This window comes from Arachis hypogaea, chromosome 8 (assembly GCF_003086295.3).
Source record: "Arachis hypogaea cultivar Tifrunner chromosome 8, arahy.Tifrunner.gnm2.J5K5, whole genome shotgun sequence".
NCBI classification, from domain to species: Eukaryota; Viridiplantae; Streptophyta; class Magnoliopsida; order Fabales; family Fabaceae; genus Arachis; species Arachis hypogaea.
The window spans coordinates 36,599,568-36,624,243 of NC_092043.1; the positions used below are offsets into that span (position 1 = coordinate 36,599,568).

The following is a 24,676-nucleotide window of genomic DNA, read 5'->3' on the forward strand; positions in this document are numbered from 1 at the left end:
TAAAAGGCTACTCTTTTATGTAATTATTTTTTGAGTAATACTATACATTCAAGTCTTTTTATGAACTAAGTCTAATCAAGTTAAACAATAAGATTTGGAATAATGTTAATCATTATTGATTTTATTATCTTAGACCAACTTGATTGGATTTGGTTAACTTGATTGGATTTGGTTAACAAAAAGACTTGAATGTGTAACATTATTCTTTTCTTTTATATAAACATGTAATGGTTCTACTCCTACGTTCAACCTATGTACTCTAACTATGGGTACACGTTCGAAGGAAAAAAAGCACATGAACTTCTTGAAAGCTTCACTATTTTATTTGGTTAATTTTCTTTTCTACAAAAGCAGAAGTGATTTTGTTCATAAAATCACGTTTATAAAAAGCAATAATTTCTAACTTCTCCGTTGCACTAACGTGCTTTTAGTCACTACCTTTAACATTTATTTTTTTTTATCAATTTTATCCTTTATATATGTTATTGCATTATTATAGAATTTTTATTATTTACTCTTTTTTTATTATTTATTATTTATATTATTTATTATTTTTTTTTATTTGACATATATTCTTATAATTATAATTTTTGTGTATTATATTTATTATTATTTTTTATAATAGAATTTATTGATTCCATTAAGTAAAATAAATTAAACAAAAAAATTAAACATAAATAATAATAGTTAAAAATTATAACATACTAAAAAAGAGTACTAAGAGTATTAAAAATATACTATATAAAAAAATATAAAAAAAAGTATAAAAAAGAAAATTAAACATGTATAAAAAAATAACATTATAATTTAATATCATGTCCTGTTAAGTAATTATCTATTTAAAATTGATTTTAACTAATATTATCCAAACAATATTTATTTTATCAAAATCAATTTTGGTATAGAGTTGCCAAACATAAATTATGTTGACACAAACTTATTTTTACCCAAAATCAATTCTATAAAATCACTTCTATTCAAATTCCAGTTTGACAAACCACAATCCAAACACACACGTATTGTGGCTAAGTTATTGGGAATATGAAATTGGTCCGAACTTCTTAGGCAAGAATTACAAATAACCCATTGTATATAAACTTTTTTGTTTTGTTTTTATTCATTACTCTGTTCTCAAATCTTTTGGTCTCGAGGATTACACACATATGTATAAACTAAGTGAAGATCCATTTTCTTATGGACCTGCATTTCATGCATCATTAGCTATTAATTACAATCAAGTTGTCTTTTAGCCATACGTTATTAGAGGTGATCGCACCAGTATGTCCGTACACCGCCACAAAAATCAATCTGTGCGGGTGAAACGGGTCCTGTCTTTAAACTTGGAGTAGTGGTTGCTGGTTTATGCTTCAATAATGGAAGAGTACCGTTGCAGATGCCTAAATGACCACGTTTTGTTTTTGTTCCATTTCAGCTTTTTTTTTCTTTAATTTCTTGTAGTTGAAATTGATTGATGAATTGAGTGGTTTGGAAAAAAAGAATTTAAAATTACAAATTGGGACTTATTTAAACATTCTTTTAATTTGCAAAAAGAATTTTACCATAGTTTAGTAGTTTGGTTTAATTAACTAAGGTTGGAACTTAAAAGAATAGTTAGCATTAGGCTTAGTTTGAGTAAATTTCTTAAATAAGTTTTTTTGAAAAAGAGTTTAAAATATAAAATTTTTTATTAATAACAGTTTATGAATAAGTTATTTTGTGTTTAGATTTTTAGTTATAAAGTACTTATTTTAATGACTCAAAAAATACAATTTTTTATACAAGAGAATAGATATTAAAATAATGATGATAATAAATATCTTTTAATATTGGATGTTGATTTTACATAATCTAATCCTATTTATTTTTAAATTATTTATACTCATAATTCAAATCAGTTTCTTTCAAGAATTTTGTTTTCAAATTTGTCCAATCAACTTTGTTAAAATGTGTTCGAAATCTATTTTCAGTCACCATCTCTTCTTTATATATTTTTATGAATATAATAGTATTTTGTTCATTCCAATTTGTTTTAAATTTTTGACTTGTCACTTTCATGAATTTTTTAGAAAGAACATACAAAAGATCAAACAAACATTTCGTACATGAAGAGATATATAAAGGTGTGATGATATATTGCAAAAATAAGGGAATGACCCTATTGAGAAAAAATCCGGTTAGAGGCTAGTACTCCTAGTAAATAGAACATTGTGTGAAAATGGTGGAAGGCCAATACTTTTAGCAGATAAAATATTACGTAAAAATAGTGGTAGAGGGCTAATATTTTCAGTAAAAACTGAAAACATTTTTCACAAAACAAAAAATGAAAGTAGCACAATGGTCTTTTTTATTTTAAAGTCAATTTTTTTTTAATAAAAGTGATAAAATAACTTCTTAAAAAAAAAGAAATAATATTTTTTTTATTTTTTTTAAAAACTCTCAATTAACTTCTAAAAAGTTAGAAGCGTTTCTCACGAATAATATCAACACGCATAATATAACTTTTTATAATTAAAAAAAACTTTTACTACTTTTCAAATTAGCTCTTAATCAAGATAACACAATTAAATTCCTCCCATCAAAATTGAACAACTCATAAAAGGATATGCAATCCTCTAATTGAGGAATTTCTAGAGATTTCACTCACTTTTTAACAAGACAAAATAAAAAGGAATCTTGTTTCGTACATAGCTTAGCTGTCCACTTGGGCCATACATTTTTCACATTTGAAAATGGGCATCCAGCTAGGGACATTAACTCATCTCCCTTTGCATGAGTGAACCATATTCTATATATAGTTATTGGTTCTTAACTCTTTAACATCGTTCATTAACTAGTACCATACATGTCCCTTTCAGCTTCACATTTGAAAATGCTAAGGACATTAACTCATCTCCCTTTGCATGAATGAACCATATTCTATATATAGTTATTGGCTGTTAACTCCTTAACATCGTTCATTATCTAGTACCATACATTATCATCATCTAGTTCTAATGATGACTTCAAGTCAACATGCTCCTTCTAACTCAAAGCGAAGCTATGCAAATTTTGCTCCTAGCATTTGGCACGATACTTTCTTGAAATATGCTGATTCTGAATCTTTGGTATACATCTTATTTAATTTTGTATGATGAGATATGAGTATTGTTATACATATATTATCGTGGTATCTTTTTGAATAATTTTTATTATACATAAAATATTTTTGTGTTTATTAATATAAAATTTCTATGTTGATTGTCAATAAATTTTATATTTTTTTATATTTCTCTTTAAAAAATTGTGTTCACCTTTAAAAAGATTGTGTGTTTAATAATCATAAATTTTTTATGTTTATTATAAATAAATTTTTTGCGTATTCTTTCTTTATTTCTCTTAATAAACAATTGTCTGTTTACTATCATATAATTTTTGTGTTTTAACATAATATTTTTAAAAAATTTATGTGTTTATCATCACAACATTTCCAAATTTATCATCAATAATTTTATATGTATTCACCAAAAAAAATTTACTGTTTATCATAACAAAATTTTCTTGTTTATCATAAATAAATTCCTGTATGTTCTGTTTTATTTATTTATTTATTTCTCTTCAAAATATTGTATGTGTTTATCTTAACAAAATTTATGTTTTTTTCTCAATAAATTTATGTATTTTCTTCGTATACTTCATTCAAAATATTGTGTTTACCTTAAAAAAAATTATGCATTTATCATCACACAATATATATATATATATCGTTCATAAATTTATTTATTTTTCTTTGTTTATTTTCAAAAAGTTTTTTACCATCCCAAAATTTATGTATTTATCATTAATAAATTTCTTTATTTTCTTTTTATTTTTCTTTAACTTTATGATATACCACGTCCATAATATTAACTCCCAAACATAAGGTTATATAGTATAGTTGAAATGTTTTTTTTGAACTCTTTTGCGATATCATATAAATCTAATTAAAATATTTTCATGTTCCGTGAAAACTTCAATTCATTCGTTTAAATTATTTGCAGGAAGTCGATGAAACTATGAAACAAGAAGTTCAAAAGTATCGAGAGATAGTAAAAATGTATCTCTCTTCTAGTGATAATAACATCTCACAAAAATTAATTTTAATTGACTCAATTCAACGTTTAAGTATATCTTATTATTTTGAATGTGAAATTAATGAAGCATTAGCACAAATCCATAATAATTTTACCTACAATGGCCTTGCTGTTGAAGAAAACGACATTTACTCTGTTGCATTACTCTTTCGTTTGTTTCGACAAAACGGATATCACATCTCATCAGGTATGTATAGAATTTGTCTATTTTTTATATAATTTCAATAACAAAAAAATTTCATATCAATTAGTTATAAATTAAATGTTTCACACTAGTTAGTATGTATGTGAATCACACAGATATTTTCAACAAATTCAAGAATAGAAAGGGAGAATTCTATGAAATTATTGTTGTTCAAGATGTTAAAGGAATGTGGAGTTTGTATGAAGCTGCACAATTAAGAATCCATGGAGAAGAGATACTAGAAGAAGCACACGAGTTCACCTACAATAAACTTAAGTCTATTGTCAATCAGTTGAGTCCATCTCTTGCTGATCAAATCAATCAGAGTTTAGAACAACCACTTCACAAGTCAATTCCAAGAATGAGGGCAAAATCATATATGTCTTTCTACACAAAGAATCCTTCGCATGACAAAGGCGATTTTCTAAACTTTGCAAAATTAGATTTCAATATGGTACAAAAATGGCATCAAAAAGAAGTTGGTAGTAACACCAAGTAAGTACTTATAAAGCTAGCCACGTGCTCTTTTATTGATATAAACTAGAATGAAATCCCTGCGTTGCACAGACTCAAATAAATGATAGTAGCGATTAATAAATATTGTAAAATAATTTTAAATATATAATTATAAATATGAATAGAAAAATAATTTGTGAAATAATTAAAGTTTAATCACAAAAAAATATACATTTACAAATATTTTAAGATTCGTAATTATTTATATAATATCAAAGATTATCTTTACTAAAAATGCTATATATACACAAAAAATTAGTCATTATATATTTAGGTATAAATATTTGTGTTGTTTTATTCTCAATGTATATTTTATATTTTAATATGTATTTTATATAAGTAATAATACTTTATATGCGCACATAGCATCGTTGTATTTTTATTAATTTCTATTTCAAAAATTAAAACTTCATATATTTATATTATCAACTTTTTTGATAAGTACAAATAGATTGTATATATTTTTATTAGATAAAATTAAAATATAAATATTAAAATAAAATAACACTAGTTAACTACTTAATTCAATTCAAAAGTTAACTTTTTTTTTATTTTTAATGTTTTTTTTTAATTTGAATTGATTTTTTTTAAGTATCTTATAACATGCAGTGTGCTTTACATTATTGATTTTATAACTCATCCTCTTTATTACTACTCTTTTGTAAGGCTTCAATATTTTTTAACATTTATCATCATTATTATAACTTCAAATATTATTTCTAGTTAATTGCTATATACATGTAAATTATATGTTTTAAAAAATACGAATTGAATAATTTAAAAAACAACTAACATTACTAAAAAAATATTTAGTTGTAGGATTAATTTTGTTAATTATTACGACAACTGTTATAAAATATAAATCGAATAGTTAAGAGGACATTAATATTGTTAAGAAAAGATTTTATTAGTATGAGTCATTTTATTAATTATTGTGAAAACCGTTGTAAGAAGTAACATTAAGATTGAAAAAAATATATATATACTTAATTTTATAATAAAATAACATTTACCATAATATTTACACGATAAAATTATAAATAATTTATATATCATCACTTAAATGTAAAATGACTTTAGTATATATATGACTATGGGATCAATTTTTATAAAATATAAATAGATTTCTATTAAAATAGAAAATTCAAGTCTACTCATAATTAAAAATTTATCCCGTGCATGCATATATCATAAATTACTCCTATGCATACATGTAAATAGAAGCTCTCAATAGGTTATAAAAATGGGCATAATTCAATTCATCGTATTCTGAAAAACGTTTTGTTTTTGTCATTATAAAGCATTTGCTATATATGACCACTATATTTATCATAAAATCACTTATTTAAAAAATTTAAATGGATAGAAGAAGATAACATGAATGTTTATATCTCTAACAATAATAATAGATATATAACTTGTTAGTAATATTACACAGGTGGTGGATAGAATCAGATTTTGCAAGAAAAGTCCCTTATGCAAGAGATAGAGTAGTTGAAGTATTCATTTGGCCATTTGGTGTAAACCCTGAGCCTAAATACAGCACTGCAAGACGAATGACGGCCAAAGCAATCTTAATTCTCTCTCTTGTTGATGATACTTATGATGTTTATGGCACAATTGAAGAGCTTGAGCTCTTCACAGAGGCAATGCAAAGGTAGATATTTTAGTAAACAATTGATGACCAATTTTTCATTAAGATATTATTATCTCAATGCAAAGCTTTTGAATTCATTTTGTTAGCCATTATATTATTCTCCTAATAATTCGACCTACTGATGATTATTTCACTTTCATATTTAGTTTTTAGCTTCTTTTTTTTTCTCTTTTTTCAGATGGGACATTAGTTGCATTGCATCTCTTCCAGAGTGTTTCAAAGTGGTTTTTAATGCACTTTTAGAGTTCTGGGTTGAAATGGAGTCATTGACTGCTGAGAGTGGAAAATCATGCTTCGTCTTGCAACATGTTAAACAGACTGTAAGCTTCTTATTCTATATATATAAACAAATTTTGGTCCCATACAAATTAATGTTCAAGATTAGTTAAAATGTCCTATGGTCATTTACAAAAGTCATCACTATAATTCTCTTTTCGAGAAATGTTAGAAACAATTTTTATTAATATTAGTTAATATTTTGGTTGATATTTTAACTAATAAAATTTATTAATTTTAGTCCATACTTAGTTAATATTTTATATTCTAAATTAAATTATAAGTTTTAAATATTAAATTTTAAATCCTAATAATATAAAAGTAAAGTATTAGTTAAAATTATTGATTAATATTAATAAAAAGTGTTGGTCCTGTTATGGGATTACTTGAAAGTGATTTGAGTTTGAACATGAAGTCCAGATTCTTTTCAAGGTAGTGACCAACTTGTTCTGGTGCCGAGGTTCTCGTGAAGAGGTAGGAGGTGGTACATGCAATTTTAAGCAGATTTTTAGTAGATTGGGACTTGAATATACCTCAGAAGTGTCCGTGTATTTATAGTAGAATAGATAACCACCTTTTTGAAGTAGTTTCACCTTTGTTGGTGGATAATCGTTCCCTTTTTCTTAGGGGTATGTTGAGATCTATCTTCTAGATGAGGTAGAGATAGTAGGAGAGATTTAGGGAAGTAGTTATTCAGATAAGTGGGACTGGACCTCCCTTGTCGTACCCGACCTCTTAATAGGTCGGGCAAGTAGAAGTGGCCACCCTTTTTGGGTGGGCCTTTTTCCTAATTGGGCATGACTTTATGTTTTTCGACTAGAGTATAAATAGTGTCCCTGCTTGAGTCCAAACTTCATAAGGTCGGGCTCGAGCATTTTTGTCTCCAGTTTCCTTCGTCGGGTACATCGCCTTCAAGAGGTAAGGTACTCGATGTGTTTCAAAATTTTTAAAACGTTGCATTATTCCTTAATGACGTAGCGTACGTTACACGGCATTTTTCTGAGGATCCGTGTGTTACTTTTAAAGAGGGGTGCAAAATATCCTTTTTGCCCCTTGTGTATTATAAATTCTTCACTTTTTTTTCTCTTCTTTCTTTTTCCGTTTCTGAAACGTTTGCTCTCTCTCTTTCTTTCACTTTTTTTGAACTTCTTTCGTGCATCCATTCCCAATTCAAGATTCCTTCATCTTAAAGCTTTATAGAATTTTGTTTTCATTTTTCGAGAGGGCCACCGTTCGCATTTTCGCCGTTCAATCGTACCCTTCTACCTTTTTATTTCTTCGAGGTTGGTACTCTTTTTTACCTTTTTCTTGTTATCTGATTTATTTCAATTGCTCTAGGTAGTACCTGTATTTGCTTTTAATGATGATGGTTTGAAATGTTGTTGGTGATAAAGATTTAATGTTTTCTTTGAATTATTACTATGATCTTTGATGTAGCTGTGTTTGCCTCCAAATAGTGTCACTTTAAAGTGGTTGGGAGTGACACCATTTCTGTATTTAGAAGTATGTTGTGGTATTTTGTGTGCAAGAAATTTTTGATTTCATACCTTTTCAAATTGTTGATGATAACCCGATTTCTTTTGATTGGTGTCCGAGTTCTTTTGTGACAATTTGCTTGTTGTATTTGTAGGTATGCCTTTTATATCTCGATCTGTAATTCATAACATATCAACCAAAATTTCATCCGACCTGGCCTAGGTAGATATAACTATCCTTACTTCCGTTCCTGTAATTGATAGAGAATATGCTGAATAATTTCGTAGACATCATAGGCTGTATGTAAGTCGGGAGGATGAGAGAAATTTTGAGATAATTGTTGCTAATCCCGAGGAGAGGGTATGCTTCCCCCGACTTGATAGGTCGAAGCATCACTTTTTTTATGCCTATGATTACTTTTTTAATAAGCTAGATGTCCGCCTCCCTTTTTCCAATTTTGAAATTGATATCCTCTAGTCTTGCAATGTCGCTCCCACCCAACTGCACCCTAATTTTTGGAATTTTTAAAAATATACCAGCTTTTGTGTCGAGAGCTTGATGTCCGACCTTCTCTGAAGGTATTCTTCTATCTCTTTGTTCTTACCAAGTCTTTTAGTTCCAAGAAACAAGGTTGGGTCTCCTTTCGGGCTGTTCAGGGGGAGAAAGGTTTTTGCCATCTTTGACAGGTCTTTCCCTAATTTTAAAAATTATTTCTTCAAAATCTGAGCTGTTGATAATGCCCAACCTTTCTTCTTTGATGAGAACGATGAACCCTATTTTTCTTTATACTGGGAGGAGAAACCGGTAATAGTTAAGTACAATTTCGACAATTTAGATGAGCTCGAAGAGAGTGTAGTTGGCCTGTTCCAAGAGTGCTGGGGCCGTGCTCCTTATTTGGATACCAAAAAATTTCTAGGGAATCCCAGCCAACTCCAATTCGAGCTAGGTAACCTTCTTTCTATTTTGTTTTGATTTGTTGTTACTCCAGCATTTCATTTCTGACTTTGTTTTGATTTCTTGATGTCGTGTAGAAAAGATGGCTCCTAAGTCGATCGGCCGCGATGAAAATATTACAGACTGCGAGAAAAAGTGATGTCGCTCACAATCTTCAATAACAAGAGACCGAAGGTATGGCCTCGCCTTCTAAGTCAGACTCAGGTGCCTCTGCTTCTATGAAAATTACGCCTGACTCGAGTCCTCGGCCGATCTCCTCCAACCTGGAGAAACAAGTACCTCCTTCTTCAAAACAAGTAAACCATCCACCCTCTTCAAATCTTAGGTCAGCCACCAAGAAGTGCAAGACGTTGAGCTCAGGAATTTAAGAACAGGGTTTTGATGCCTTAGCCTGGAGTAAGAAGCACATCATTTCTTATAGTATTATAAGTTAGATGATGTTGCTATAGAATCTCACCTCCAGGTCATGGCCCGAGGAGGGGGTTCAGACAGTCGGGCTCTACGTAGCCTTATTGAAGGAGCTAAAGAATACCCCTTTAGGGGCCACTCAGAGTACCCTAGCTAACTTACAAGCTGAGGTGGCGTTTTTGAGGGAGACGAAGAAAGAGTTGGAGACTGAAAATGAGATCCTGGTGTCTTTTCTGTCCAAAGCCTGGGAAAAGGTTAAGCAGACCGAGGCAACTTTGGCTATGGCTGAGGGCTTAAAGAAGAAATCTGAGGAGAGTTACACCAAGGTCTTTAGGGAAAGGCTAGACTTGGTGGACGAGATTGTTAAGGCAAGAGATAGTTACAAGGATTTGGAGGATAGTGTCGCTGAGGGGATGGACGAGATAGTGGAGAATCTGAAGGCTCAATTTTGAGTTCTTGCTCTCGAGATTGACCTTTTCCCGATCTTTTTTGATAATATTGTGTTAGACGGGAAGATAGTCCTTGCCCCCGAGGAGGACGAGGGTGCTCCTGTGCCCGACCATAAGGCGTCGGGTCCCCAGTCCAAGGTGGCTTCTCAGAGATTTGTCCAAACGGATAATGAGGCTACCCCATCCCTGCCTAATAAACAACCTCCTCTCTCTAATTCAATCCCATCCTCTTCTTCTCGGTCCAAGGACGTTATTACTAGGAGGAGCTCCATCTATTGTAATTTTCTTACATGTATAGCCCGACCTATGGGTCTTGGTAGTTAGTTTTGGACAATTTTAATTTTGCTTTAGTTGTGGTTTTTAAACAACTTTAGAATTTTTGCAAAAAAACATTTCTTCATTTTGATAATGATTTTAGGTCTTAAGTGATTGTTTCCTTTTGTGCTTGGATATTAACTCCTTCATTGTAGAATATAACCCTTGGAGATTCTTTAGCGATTTCTACGAGAATCATGGCTTCTACGCCATAAGCAAGCCGAAAAGGTGACTCCTCTGTTGTGGAATAAGGAGTTGTCCAATATGCCCATAAGACTTGAGGAAGCTCATCTGCCCACGCTCTCTTTGCATCTTGTAGTCGGCACTTCAACCTGACCAGTATAACTTTATTTGTTGCTTCAACTTGTCCATTGGCCTGAGTGTGTTCTACCGATGTGAATTGGTATTTTATCTTGAGGCTAGCCACCAAGTTCCTGAAGGTTGAGTTAGTAAATTGAGTTCCATTGTTTGTGGTGATGGAGTGGGAAACTCCAAACCTTGTGACAATATTTTTGTAGAGAAATTTTTGACTTCGCTGGGCTGTGATGGTCACTAATGGTTCTGCCTCAATCCATTTAGTAAAATAGTCAATTCCTACTATGAGGTATTTTACTTGTCCTAGAGCTTGATAGAATGGTCCAAGAAGATCGAGACCCCATTTTGCGAATAGCCATGGTGAGGTGAAGCTGATGAGCTCTTAGGGAGGTGCGACATGAAAGTTGGCATGCTTCTGGAAAAGCGTGCATTTTTTTATGAACTCAGCCGCTTTTCTTTGCAAAGTCGGCCAAAAGAAGCTGGCTCGGATCACCTTCTTGGCTAGTGATCGGGCTCGTAAGTGATTACCACATATGCCATTGTGTACTTCCTATAGGACCTTTTTGGTGTTAGTGGTTGGGACGCACTTTAATAGAGGTGTTTATATCCCTCTTTTGTATAGAACGCTGTGGGCCAAGGTGTAATTTTGTGCCTCCCTTATGAGTTTTTGTGCTTCTTGTTCATCTTCACGAATGATATCAAATTTAAGGTAGTTAACTATGGGAGTCATCCATCCTAAATTTTGGATGGATATGGCGATTATGTCCGAGTTGCATCTCCTTTTGACACTGATGGTGCGTAGAGAATTTTTTGGATGAGACTCCTATTGTTGCCCCCTGGTAGGACATCTGCCGGGCATTTGATTTTCGGGCTATGTGTCATTTTTCTCTTTTCGAGAACTGTGCTAATTGTTCTTGTGCTTATTCTAGGTACTTTTTCATGTTGGGATCTTTGGCTTGACAAGTGTCGTTAACTTAGGAAGTTACTACTTGGGAGTCACTAAGCACTATCAATCTTTCTGTCCCAACTTCTTTAGCCAGCTTCAAGCTGGCAAGAAAGGCTTCATACTCTTCTTGGTTATTGGAAGTAGGAAACTCAAACCTTAATAATAGTTCCATCCGAGTTCCTTGCTCATTTTTCAGGATGACGCATGCTCCTCTTCCGACTTTGTTGGATGATCCATCTACATATAAGCTCCAAGTTGTCGGACTTTCCTGGCTTTCAGTGTACTCAGCCACAAAGTCGGCGAGATACTGGGGCTTGATTGCTGTCCGAGTTTCATATCTCAAATCGAACTCAGACAGTTCTACAGCCCATTGTAGCATCCTTCCTACTATGTCCATTTTTTGTAGGATGTGCTTCACGGGTTTATTAGTTTGGACCTTTATAGTGTGAGCCTGAAAGTAAAGTCAGAGCCTTCGAGAGGTGAGGATAAGAGCATATGCAAACTTTTCTATCTTTTGATAGTTTAGCTCTGCTCATTGTAAAGTTTTTTCTTACAAAGTAGATAGGTTGTTGTTCATTCTCATCTTCTCGGATTAGAGTGGAAGCTATAGCTCGGTTCACCACTGCCAAATAAAGGACGAGCTCTTCTTCCGTGATGGATCGGATAAGTATAGAGGGTTGGTCCAGAAATGCTTTAAAATCCTGAAAGGCTTGCTCACATTCCTGGTCCATTCAAATTGACTCTCCTTTTTTAGTATTGAATACAATGGTAAAGACTTCAATGCTGACCCTACCAAGAACCTGGATAATGCTGCAAACCTTTCATTTAGTTGTTGGACTACTTTGAGAGAAGTCAGGTTCTTCATCTCTAATATGGTTGTGCATTTGTCTAGGTTAGCCTCTATGCCTCTATGCCTCTTTGAGTGAGCATGAAGTCTAAGAATTTTCCGGCCTCTACTGCGAAGGTGCATTTTGAAGGATTTAATCTCATTGCATGCTTCCTTATTGTGGAGAATACCTCGGAAAGGTCGGACAAAAGAGCAAAGTCGTCTTTGGTCTTGACGAGCATGTCATCCACATATACTTCCATGAGTTTTCCTAAGTGGGGGGGGGGTGAGAAGGGAACACCTTGTTTATTAGTTGCTGGTATGTGGCTTCGGCATTCTTTAATCCAAAATGCATTACCACATAACAATAATTAGCCTTCAGCGTGATAAAAGAAGTCTTTTTTTTGGTCTGGTTTATACATTAGAATTTAGTTATATCTCGAGTATGCGTCCATAAAGGACAAATACCGATATCCTGAGGCCAAATCAACCAGGGCATCAATGCTTGGGAAAGGATATGGATCCTTGGGACCAGCCTTATTGAGGTCGGTGTAATTGACACTCAACCTCTATTTTCTATTTTGCTTTTTTACCAGAACCATGTTAGTCAATCACAATGGATACTTTACCTCTCTTATGAATTCAGCTTCTAATAGTGTCTGCACCTGTTGTTCCACGACCTATGCCCTTTCAGGACCAAGCTTCCGACGCTTTTGTTGAACAGGTCGAAAACCTGGAAAGACAACGAGTTTATAAGACATCAGCTTGGGATCTATACCAGGCATATCAGAGACTTTCCTGGTGAAAAGGTTGGAGTTTCTTCGTAACAGTTCAACAAGCTGTGCTTTTAGACCTTCTTTTAGGTTGGCCTCTATACTCAATGTCTTTTCGGCATGATCCCCGATTTGCACTTTTTCTCTCTTCCCTTCAGGTTGGGGACATAATTCTTCCCGAGTTCGGACACCACCAAATTTGATAGTGTTGACTTCTTTTTTTGCCTAGGTTTCCTTTCAAATTAAGGCTTCCATTGTAACACTTTCGTGCCAACTTTTGATCTCCCTTTTTGGTGGCAATTCCTTCTGCAGTGAAAAATTTCATACACAAGTGAGGTGTAGAGACAACTACTACTCGGCTTAAAGTGGTTTGACCTATTAGGGCATTATACGCTGACATAACGTCGGCCATAATGTAATCGAAGCTTAACGTCCTTGACTTCGTGCCCTTTCCGAAGGTGGTGTATAGTGAGATAAATCCAAGAGGTCGGATTGGCATGTCCTCCAACCCGAAAAGGTTATCTGGGTATGCCTTCAGATCCTTTTCTTCTAGCCCGAGTTTGTCAAAGGCAGGCTTGAATAGTATGTCTGCCAAACTCCCTTGGTCCACCAGGGTTCTATGGAGATTTGCATTGGCGAAGGTTATTGTTATCACTACCGGATTGTCGTAACCATGTGTCACCCCTTGAGCATCCTCTTTGGTGAACGAAATGGTTGGTAAATCAGAAATTTCGTTGTCTTCTTCGACTTGGTATACCTCTTTGAGATGTCGTTTACGTGAGGATTTTGAAATTCCTCCTCCAGCAAACCCTCCATTTATCATATGTATGTGTCATTCAGGAGTTTGCAAGGGACGTTCTTGTCGTCCTCTGTCTTCGTCTCTTTTTCTCTTTCTTGGATTATCTAATCTATCGGCCAGGTACCTTTCTAACCGACCATCCCTGACCAGTTTTTCTATGACATTCTTTAAGTCATAATAATCATTGGTAGAATATCCATACAACTTGTGGTACTTGTAATATTCTGTCAGACTTCCGGCCTTTTTATGCTTGATAGGCCAATGAGGTGGTAACTTTTCGGTGTGACATATCTCTGTATAGACATCTACAAGAGAAACTCAGAGTATGGTATAGTTATGATACCTTCGAGGTTTTTTCAAGTTGTACTCTTTTTTTTTCTGAGCTTCTTTCTCGTTGTCCCGAGTTGGGTAGGACAGGTTGGGCCTTGGGGGAGGCTCTCTAAGTCGGAAATTTTTTTCCATGTTGATGTATTTTTTTGCACGTTCTTGTACTTTGTACAAGAAAGTCATTTGTCGTTTGGATATGAATTGGGAGAATGACCCTTCTTTAAGGCCATTAACCAACTCCATTATCACTACTTCAGTAGATAAATTTTGTATTTCCAAGCAATCTTTGTTGAATCTCTCCATATAGTTTTGGAGTGTCTCTCTGATTTCTTATTTTACCCCCTAGCAGGCTTGGAGCGTGCTTTACTTTGTCTTTTTCTATTGAAAATCTAGTAAGGAACTTCCTTCTCAGGTCGTCAAAGCAAGTTACCGACCTGGGAGGTAAGTTATCGAACCAATTCATTGCAGGTTTGGTCAAAGTTATCGGGAAGGCTTTGCAACGAATCACATCAGAGGCATCGGCTAGGTCATCCGACTTTTGAAATTGTTGAGGTGATGCTTTAGATCGGTTGTTCCGTCGTAGAGATCCATGTCAGGAGTTTTGAAATTTCTGGAAACCCTAGCTCGCATGATCTTTTTAACAAACGGATCTTCGCCTCCCAGAAGGATTTTCTCCTAATCTGCTCGATTGCTCCGTCTTCGGAGGTCGGCTTCTAACCTCAAGAGCTTTTCTTCCAGTTCTTTTCATCATCGTACTTTTTTTCGTAATTCCCGTTTTGCTTCTCATTGTCGCTCAAACTCCAGTTCAAGTTGTTCTAATCATCCACGGTGGCCGTGAACTAATCCAAGTATTTCCGTTGGATAGGGAGGTTCTTTATCTTCGAATGGGTGGACCTCCGAATGAATCCGCCGTGGATGAGATTAAGTACTTAGTCAATATTTAGTTAATATTTTAGTCAATACTTAGTTAATATTTTATATTCTGAATTAAATTGTAAATTTTAAATATTAAATTTTAGATCCTAATAATATAAAAATAAAGTATTAGTTAAAATTATTGGTTAATATTAATAAAAAATGTTTTTTTATTATGTATAATCTGGTGATTTACAGTCTCCACCTACATAGCTAGTGTAACACCCTACCACACAGGGCCTTACGCTTAAGTCGTAAAGCAGAGGTGGCAAGGTATTACGACCTCTAAAAGAAAATGATATCTACATAGATATAGTTGGGTAAAATCATATCTAGGAGCCTTGAAGAACAAGCTAAACAAATTGATAAACAGAAAATCGTGACACACTCGCATGGATATTCGTAAAACGGACAGGTAAAATCGAAAGATAACTGAACACATATATATATACATATCAGAGTTCCAAAACTCAGATAGCAAGCTCCAGACTCGACCTGCGAAGCTAAGGCCGACCAGAGTATATAATTATGTTTATATACAACCCAAAATAAAACTCAAACCACAAAATAAACCCCTGTATCTCCAAGTCGACCTCTAGGAGGGACAAAACACAAAATATACATACGGAGATTCTATAAACATATATACATAGCCTAAAACAAAATATGACAGTCCAAAAGACAGTTCTTCGCTCGTAAGGAGGATACCCAAATGCTCAACGAGGTGTCTCTCGACCTGCATCTGAAAAACAACAACATAGTATGGGATGAGAACCGGAGGTTCTCAGTATGGTAAAGGTGCCCGCATAGTTAATATAAAAGGTCTCGGAAAAGCCAGAGGCATTCCTAGAACTTCGACACTCAGATTTCCGCTTAAGAATTCAACTAAACCAGAAATTTGGTAAGTTGTCTAAGGTATTCTAATTCGGAATCTAACTTTAACCTAATAATTCACGTTCTGTCTCCTCTACTCCTCCGAATCATTGGTGGAACAATCCTCTCTCCTCACACCTTCGCCAAGAAGGATTTCTCAGAAAACATACACATATAGTTCAAGCAAGAAAAGCACAGGTAGAGAAGCATTTACAGCAAGTAGAACAAGTAGCGGATAAGCAGAATTAAACAGTTAAGCAAACCAAAACAATGCACACTCAAGCAAACAAACAAATGCATATGATGTATGCCTGTCCTATGGCTGATGAGTCTCATCTGTCGGTTATACAGCCAACCCGACAAGTCCTGGTAGTTAACCATTGGACAGTCCCTCTGTGCGCGCATCCCCAAGCTCAATAATATTCCATGGAGTCAAACTCCAAGCTCAAATATAATGTTCCATGGAGTCACACTCCAAGCTCAATAGTATAGTATTCCATGGAGTTAAACTCCAAGCTCAATAATATAGTATTCCATGGAGACGAACTCCAAGCTCAATATAATATTCAATATTTATATATATATGCATGCCCATGGGGGAATCCGGGAAGTTAAAGTGCCCGGTCACATCTTGCGACAGAGGGTCAACAAATAGTCTCAAATACACAAGCCACATAATAATCTCTTTCTTTGTAAAATACCACCTCAAATCAAACTCCAATTCTTAAAGAAATTTTGGCAATATCTCCTCTAAGACTCAAATTTCTGCCACCCTTCAAGGGTCCCAACTATCAAACCAAACACCTCTCAGTCACTCAAATCATCTCCAGTAACAAATTATTTCATAATCAAACAAATACCAATATTAAATCTTTTTGCAAACCGACCGACTTCAACAGCAAATTATTGACAACAGCTAAACCTCACATTTTATACCATATACACAATCCATCAAATATTCATTCATTTCATTCCTATCTTAAGGTCATCTAGCCTAAGTTTTCACGTGACATAAAATATTAACTACGAGAAACCAAAACCATACCTTCGTACGAAATCAAAATATTCAAAACTCCGGAGAAGCTATCTGACTGAGCTATCGAAGAAGAAAATGTCCAGAATCGTCTTTACCTCCTAAAACTCTCGTTGGCCAAATCCAAAGAAAAGAGGAACTACGTCATTGTCAACTTCCACTAATCAAAAATAGTGTTAACGTGTAGAGGAGGAGGTTACGAATACTCTTACCGGATTAGATTTTTGATTGGAATTACGGATTTCAAAAAAATCGAAGCCCGAAGTTCAGAAAAATTTACGTTTTCTCCCTTTCTCTCTTCGTTATGCTCTTCCCTCTCTCTTACGTTATTCACGTACATATATATATATATGACCGCCTTGACTTTCTTTATTATTATGTCTAAACCGCCTTGAGTTTCTCTATGATATATATATACACACACGTAACCTAATGCATAATGATAATAATAATAATATATATGTAACCTAATGTAAAATATAAACCACCTTTTGTTTTCTATGATTTATAATTAATAATAGTAATAATAATACTAACAATAGTAATGATGGTAATTTAATAATAACAATAAATGTAATAATAGTAATAATAATAGTAATACAATGAATATAATATATATCAACTTATAATGCAATTTAATACTTACGGTAAGTATATATAATAATAATAATAATAATAATAATAATAATAATAATAATATAAATTTAATTAAATTTAAATTATTATAAAATTAGTTTAATTATTGATAATAAAAATAATTTTCTAAAAATAAGGAACTCTAATTTTATAAAATAAATTGTAACTTATTTATATTTATATTTTTAAAATTGAGGGTTGCTACATCCTATCTACCTTATAAAAATTTTCGCCCTCGAAAATTGATATAAAATGGAAGAGACTCGTACTAAGTAACTTCCCTTCTTAAACATGTCAAAGAAAAATAGAAAGATTTGACATGTTTAGTTTGCAAATTCAGGATATTCTTATGGCTTAAAAGTCTACGCAAGGTGGAATATACAAGATAAACTTGATGCAGAAAGGTTATAAGGCAGGTTGGTATTGGAACGACGAGTTTATCGCTTCTAATACTCGCTTCATCTAGCTCCCAGGTTCTGCTGATTCTAATGGTGTCACCTTTCGTAATTCAATCGAAACTGGTTCAGCCTCTGACACTAAATCTATCACAACTTACTCTTTCTCTTGACACATAACCGATTATCAATTACGGGTTCAACCTATGTCATGTCTCTTCCTCATAACTTACCATCTCCGGGTTTCAGGTAACTGTCCCGCATAACTCTCAACATTTCCGGTTCTTTATGTATAACTTAAGTTGTATACTCAAAATAATTCAACCCACTACTGCTGCGCCACTCTTATTATTATTCTCCAAGAATTTAGTCACTTTTCTAAGCTGACCAACTATCGTTCTGTCTCACCATTCGGAGGTTTTTAGTCGATCGCTCAATTGAAAATCACAAGGCTCACAACTCAGTAATGTACTACAATGAATGCTACGTGCTATTTACTACGCAAGGCAGTCGGAAATTTCGATTATCAGTGCGTGATTACCTCTAATCGGAGTATCTGCGGTTCCAGCACCATCCGCTGTCATAGTGAACACGCGTCCCTGATGTTGTGCCTTTCCAGCTTCTTGATTCTTTTTCTTTTCTGGACAATTCCAAGACAAATGCCCAGCTTCACCACAGTAATAGCATACACCTAAACCAGCCCTGCACGGAGTATTCGGGTGGTACTTTCCACACCTCCTACAAGTTAAATCATTCGGTGGGGTCTGAGCTTGCTTTCCTTTGCCTCTTCCCTGACTGTTATTATTACTGAATCTCTGGAAGTTATTCTGACCCAAATGTGGTTGTGGGGTGTAACCGCCTCGCTTAAAATCTTGTCCTCTAGGGGCGAAGTTCCTTCCCTGATCTCTCCTAACAAAAATTCGCTGATCACTCTTATCTGATGTCGCCTTTCTCAGACAATCCTCAGCAACTCTACTTTTATTTACCAGTTCTGAAAACACTCTGATCTCCATTGGTGCAACGAAGCTCATAATATCACTTCGAAGACCTCCCTCATACTTAATACATTTCCACTCAGCAAAATCATCAGGCGCACCTTGACAAATACGAGAAAAGCGACATAACTCCTCAAACCTGCTAGTATACTCCGCAACAGTCATCTGTCCCTGCTTTAACTGCATCAATTCAAGTTCTTTGGCATTTCTGGCTGAATTAGGAAAGTATTTCTTATAGAACTCTGTTCGAAAAACCTCCCAAGGAATCACAGCGCCATCTGGCTGCAGGATACGTCGTGTCCCCTGCCACCAATGCTGAGCCTCACCCTGCAGCTGATAAGTTCCAAACTCAACCCATTGCTCCTCAGGAACCTGCTGAGCCTGCAGTGCCCGTTCCATAGCTTGAATCCAATTATCTGCATCTGTGGGATTTGAGGTTCCCCTAAAGGTCGGAGGGTGAACTTTCAGAAATGTAGCAAGTGTCATGGGACCATCCTCATCATTATTGTTTCCATGATTACCCTGGTTTATCTGATTACCCAGTGCCTCGGCTGTCGCCTGCATAGCCGCAGCCATATTTCCCAGGGCAGCCATGAAGTCTACTGGATCATTCCCTGCCAGGCCAGGAGTAAAAGTGCCTATCCTACCTCTACCTCGGCCGCGACCGCGTCCGTGAGTCGACATCTGGTCCTTCACACACCAAACAAGTGATATTAAGTTGATCAGTCTCAATATCGCAAGTCTAATGCTTCAAGTTCCAAATGCATGCTCATGAACGTTTATGCCACATATATCAATCAGATATCCTAATAGCACATACACACACCCAGAGTATGCCCAGAAGCATAATCAGTCCATCCCTCAGGCTCTATAGGAACGAACTGCTCTGATACCATAATGTAACACCCTACCACACAGGGCCTTACGCTTAAGTCGTAAAGCAGAGGTGGCAAGGTATTACGACCTCTAAAAGAAAATGATATCTACATAGATATAGTTGGGTAAAATCATATCTAGGAGCCTTGAAGAACAAGCTAAACAAATTGATAAACAGAAAATCGTGACACACTCGCATGGATATTCGTAAAACGGACAGGTAAAATCGAAAGATAACTGAACACATATATATATACATATCAGAGTTCCAAAACTCAGATAGCAAGCTCCAGACTCGACCTGCGAAGCTAAGGCCGACCAGAGTATATAATTATGTTTATATACAACCCAAAATAAAACTCAAACCACAAAATAAACCCCTGTATCTCCAAGTCGACCTCTAGGAGGGACAAAACACAAAATATACATACGGAGATTCTATAAACATATATACATAGCCTAAAACAAAATATGACAGTCCAAAAGACAGTTCTTCGCTCGTAAGGAGGATACCCAAATGCTCAACGAGGTGTCTCTCGACCTGCATCTGAAAAACAACAACATAGTATGGGATGAGAACCGGAGGTTCTCAGTATGGTAAAGGTGCCCGCATAGTTAATATAAAAGGTCTCGGAAAAGCCAGAGGCATTCCTAGAACTTCGACACTCAGATTTCCGCTTAAGAATTCAACTAAACCAGAAATTTGGTAAGTTGTCTAAGGTATTCTAATTCGGAATCTAACTTTAACCTAATAATTCACGTTCTGTCTCCTCTACTCCTCCGAATCATTGGTGGAACAATCCTCTCTCCTCACACCTTCGCCAAGAAGGATTTCTCAGAAAACATACACATATAGTTCAAGCAAGAAAAGCACAGGTAGAGAAGCATTTACAGCAAGTAGAACAAGTAGCGGATAAGCAGAATTAAACAGTTAAGCAAACCAAAACAATGCACACTCAAGCAAACAAACAAATGCATATGATGTATGCCTGTCCTATGGCTGATGAGTCTCATCTGTCGGTTATACAGCCAACCCGACAAGTCCTGGTAGTTAACCATTGGACAGTCCCTCTGTGCGCGCATCCCCAAGCTCAATAATATTCCATGGAGTCAAACTCCAAGCTCAAATATAATGTTCCATGGAGTCACACTCCAAGCTCAATAGTATAGTATTCCATGGAGTTAAACTCCAAGCTCAATAATATAGTATTCCATGGAGACGAACTCCAAGCTCAATATAATATTCAATATTTATATATATATGCATGCCCATGGGGGAATCCGGGAAGTTAAAGTGCCCGGTCACATCTTGCGACAGAGGGTCAACAAATAGTCTCAAATACACAAGCCACATAATAATCTCTTTCTTTGTAAAATACCACCTCAAATCAAACTCCAATTCTTAAAGAAATTTTGGCAATATCTCCTCTAAGACTCAAATTTCTGCCACCCTTCAAGGGTCCCAACTATCAAACCAAACACCTCTCAGTCACTCAAATCATCTCCAGTAACAAATTATTTCATAATCAAACAAATACCAATATTAAATCTTTTTGCAAACCGACCGACTTCAACAGCAAATTATTGACAACAGCTAAACCTCACATTTTATACCATATACACAATCCATCAAATATTCATTCATTTCATTCCTATCTTAAGGTCATCTAGCCTAAGTTTTCACGTGACATAAAATATTAACTACGAGAAACCAAAACCATACCTTCGTACGAAATCAAAATATTCAAAACTCCGGAGAAGCTATCTGACTGAGCTATCGAAGAAGAAAATGTCCAGAATCGTCTTTACCTCCTAAAACTCTCGTTGGCCAAATCCAAAGAAAAGAGGAACTACGTCATTGTCAACTTCCACTAATCAAAAATAGTGTTAACGTGTAGAGGAGGAGGTTACGAATACTCTTACCGGATTAGATTTTTGATTGGAATTACGGATTTCAAAAAAATCGAAGCCCGAAGTTCAGAAAAATTTACGTTTTCTCCCTTTCTCTCTTCGTTATGCTCTTCCCTCTCTCTTACGTTATTCACGTACATATATATATATATGACCGCCTTGACTTTCTTTATTATTATGTCTAAACCGCCTTGAGTTTCTCTATGATATATATATACACACACGTAACCTAATGCATAATGATAATAATAATAATATATATGTAACCTAATGTAAAATATAAACCACCTTTTGTTTTCTATGATTTATAATTAATAATAGTAATAATAATACTAACAATAGTAATGATGGTAATTTAATAATAACAATAAATGTAATAATAGTAATAATAATAGTAATACAATGAATATAATATATATCAACTTATAATGCAATTTAATACTTACGGTAAGTATATATAATAATAATAATAATAATAATAATAATAATAATAATAATATAAATTTAATTAAATTTAAATTATTATAAAATTAGTTTAATTATTGATAATAAAAATAATTTTCTAAAAATAAGGAACTCTAATTTTATAAAATAAATTGTAACTTATTTATATTTATATTTTTAAAATTGAGGGTTGCTACAGCTAGCTAATTAATGAGTCTAATTATTGCGCTGACAGTTTTCTAGGATGGCACATGCCTACCTTGTTGAAGCAAAATGGTGCCATGAGGGCCATATCCCAACATACGATGAGTACAAGGTTATGGGACTTGTATCGGGTGGATACCCTGCTGTCTTAACAGTGTTTATTGCTTTGGTAAAAGAACTTGCAACCAAAGAGACGCTTGATTGGCTTTCTGATTGTCCAGCCATCTTAAAAGCTGCATCTACTATTGCAAGGATCAAGAATGATTCGGCCTCACATAAGGTAGAGATTATTTCTGAGAAAGTTTTTGTTTTCATGCTTTTCAACTTATTTGTATGTGTGTCTATATGATGTAAATATTAAGGGAGAGAGTTATAGATAATCACTATAGTTTACTTGAAAAATTATGATCAATTATAAGTTTACAGAGATTAAGTAACTCATTAGTATTGGTATATATGAAACTTAAGAATTTTGTTTTATAAAGAAATTTACATTATTAGCTAAATAGTACGATATAAAATTATTACTATATCTCAATATATTTTTTTATTTTAAAATTTCTAAGACATATTAATTTGATCCATTTAACCTTTCTTAAAACGTGAATCTAGCTAATAAGAACAATATTCATCAAAAGTCAATTGTAATTTAAAATAATATATAACAATATGTTATCTTTTACATACATATATAATAGAAAAAGTGGATATTCTAAGTTTGATTACCAAATGGTTTTAGTGAAAAATTGAACCTCTATCCTTAAATTGGAAACTTTACACATATTATATATACTAGCGGTTTTACAAGCATTATTATACTTCTTCAATCACTTTTTCTATTGTTTTTAGAATGTATTTATTTTAAACAGTATCCCCATATTTTTTTATTATAGATATGATTGGTTGAAAAGACTTAATAAATGATGAATAAAAAATAATTTAATTTTATAAATCTTTTATACAAACAATAATCCATGGAATAAATAAATTTAAAGTCTAGCAAATTATTATAAAAGTGGTGATTACACTATATCACCTGTAATAAAGTAAAGAAAAAAATATTTATAACATTATTATCTATACATAGACCATATATGCTTATTTATAACTATTATCTATAGGTTTGTCTATATCTGTGGTTAGACAATTTTTAACATGGGTAAGAATGGAAGGATAAATTGGAGAGAAAAAGAGACAATCCTCTTTGTATATTGTTATAGCTTATAGCTTATATATAGACATAAACCTAAAATGTGAAACATAATAAAATGTGACTAAACAAACATTAAATATTATATAATTTAGAATAATTTTAATATTTTAGTTTAATAAATTATATTAATGCCTAAAAATTGAAAAGAGAGGTTGGTCAACAAGTAGGTTCCTGCTAATATATACTCCTTTAAAATAACTTGCGTTTTGACTTTTTATAGATAAAACTATGAAGTTTTAATGTATTTAGACCTATTTTACATTTAAATATATTGGTAATAGTTGACTTAAAAACTGAGATAATATACATATATGAGTTTTCAATTGATTTAGTTTATCAGATTTATTTTGATGATACATATAATTCAACATTTTGTATTACTCAATTATTTGTAGTTTGAGCAACAAAGGAAACATGTTGCATCTGCAGTGGAATGTTGCATGAAGCAATATGACTTTTCACAAGAGGAGGCCTATGAATTCATCAACAAGGATATCGATAATTGTTGGAAGAAGATGAATGAAGAGTACCTCAAGTTAATTAAAAATATCCCAAAGCTTCTGATTGATTGCATTGTTAATTTAGCACGTGTAACTGAGTTTTATTATTTAAACTTTGAGGATAAATACACCAATTGTGAGCTTTTGAAAGATCACATTGTGACACTGCTTTTGGACCCCATCGTCGTGTAGCGGTTTTATGTAGAAAGAAATCAACTAAAGATGGCTTTCTTATATATGTTGGCCATTGTTGTTGTATCTTGTATGGTTCTAAGTTTGAGGGTTAAATTCTACCCGAATTAATAGGGATTTTAATTAAAGTGTGTCAAATAAAAATGAGATTTTGACTAA

General features: G+C 33.6%; 1 protein-coding gene across 1 annotated transcript; it reads left to right on the plus strand.

The window, feature by feature from the left end:
* Window positions 1-2,818: 2,818 nt before the first annotated feature.
* Window positions 2,819-24,676, plus strand: LOC112707277 (probable terpene synthase 2). The gene is made up of 7 exons (XM_025758954.3): window positions 2,819-3,104; window positions 4,017-4,296; window positions 4,410-4,788; window positions 6,248-6,466; window positions 6,645-6,786; window positions 22,644-22,892; window positions 24,221-24,676. Exons 1-7 carry the CDS (start codon window positions 2,994-2,996, stop codon window positions 24,515-24,517), a joined length of 1,677 nt encoding a protein of 558 aa, XP_025614739.1. The 5' UTR covers window positions 2,819-2,993; the 3' UTR covers window positions 24,518-24,676.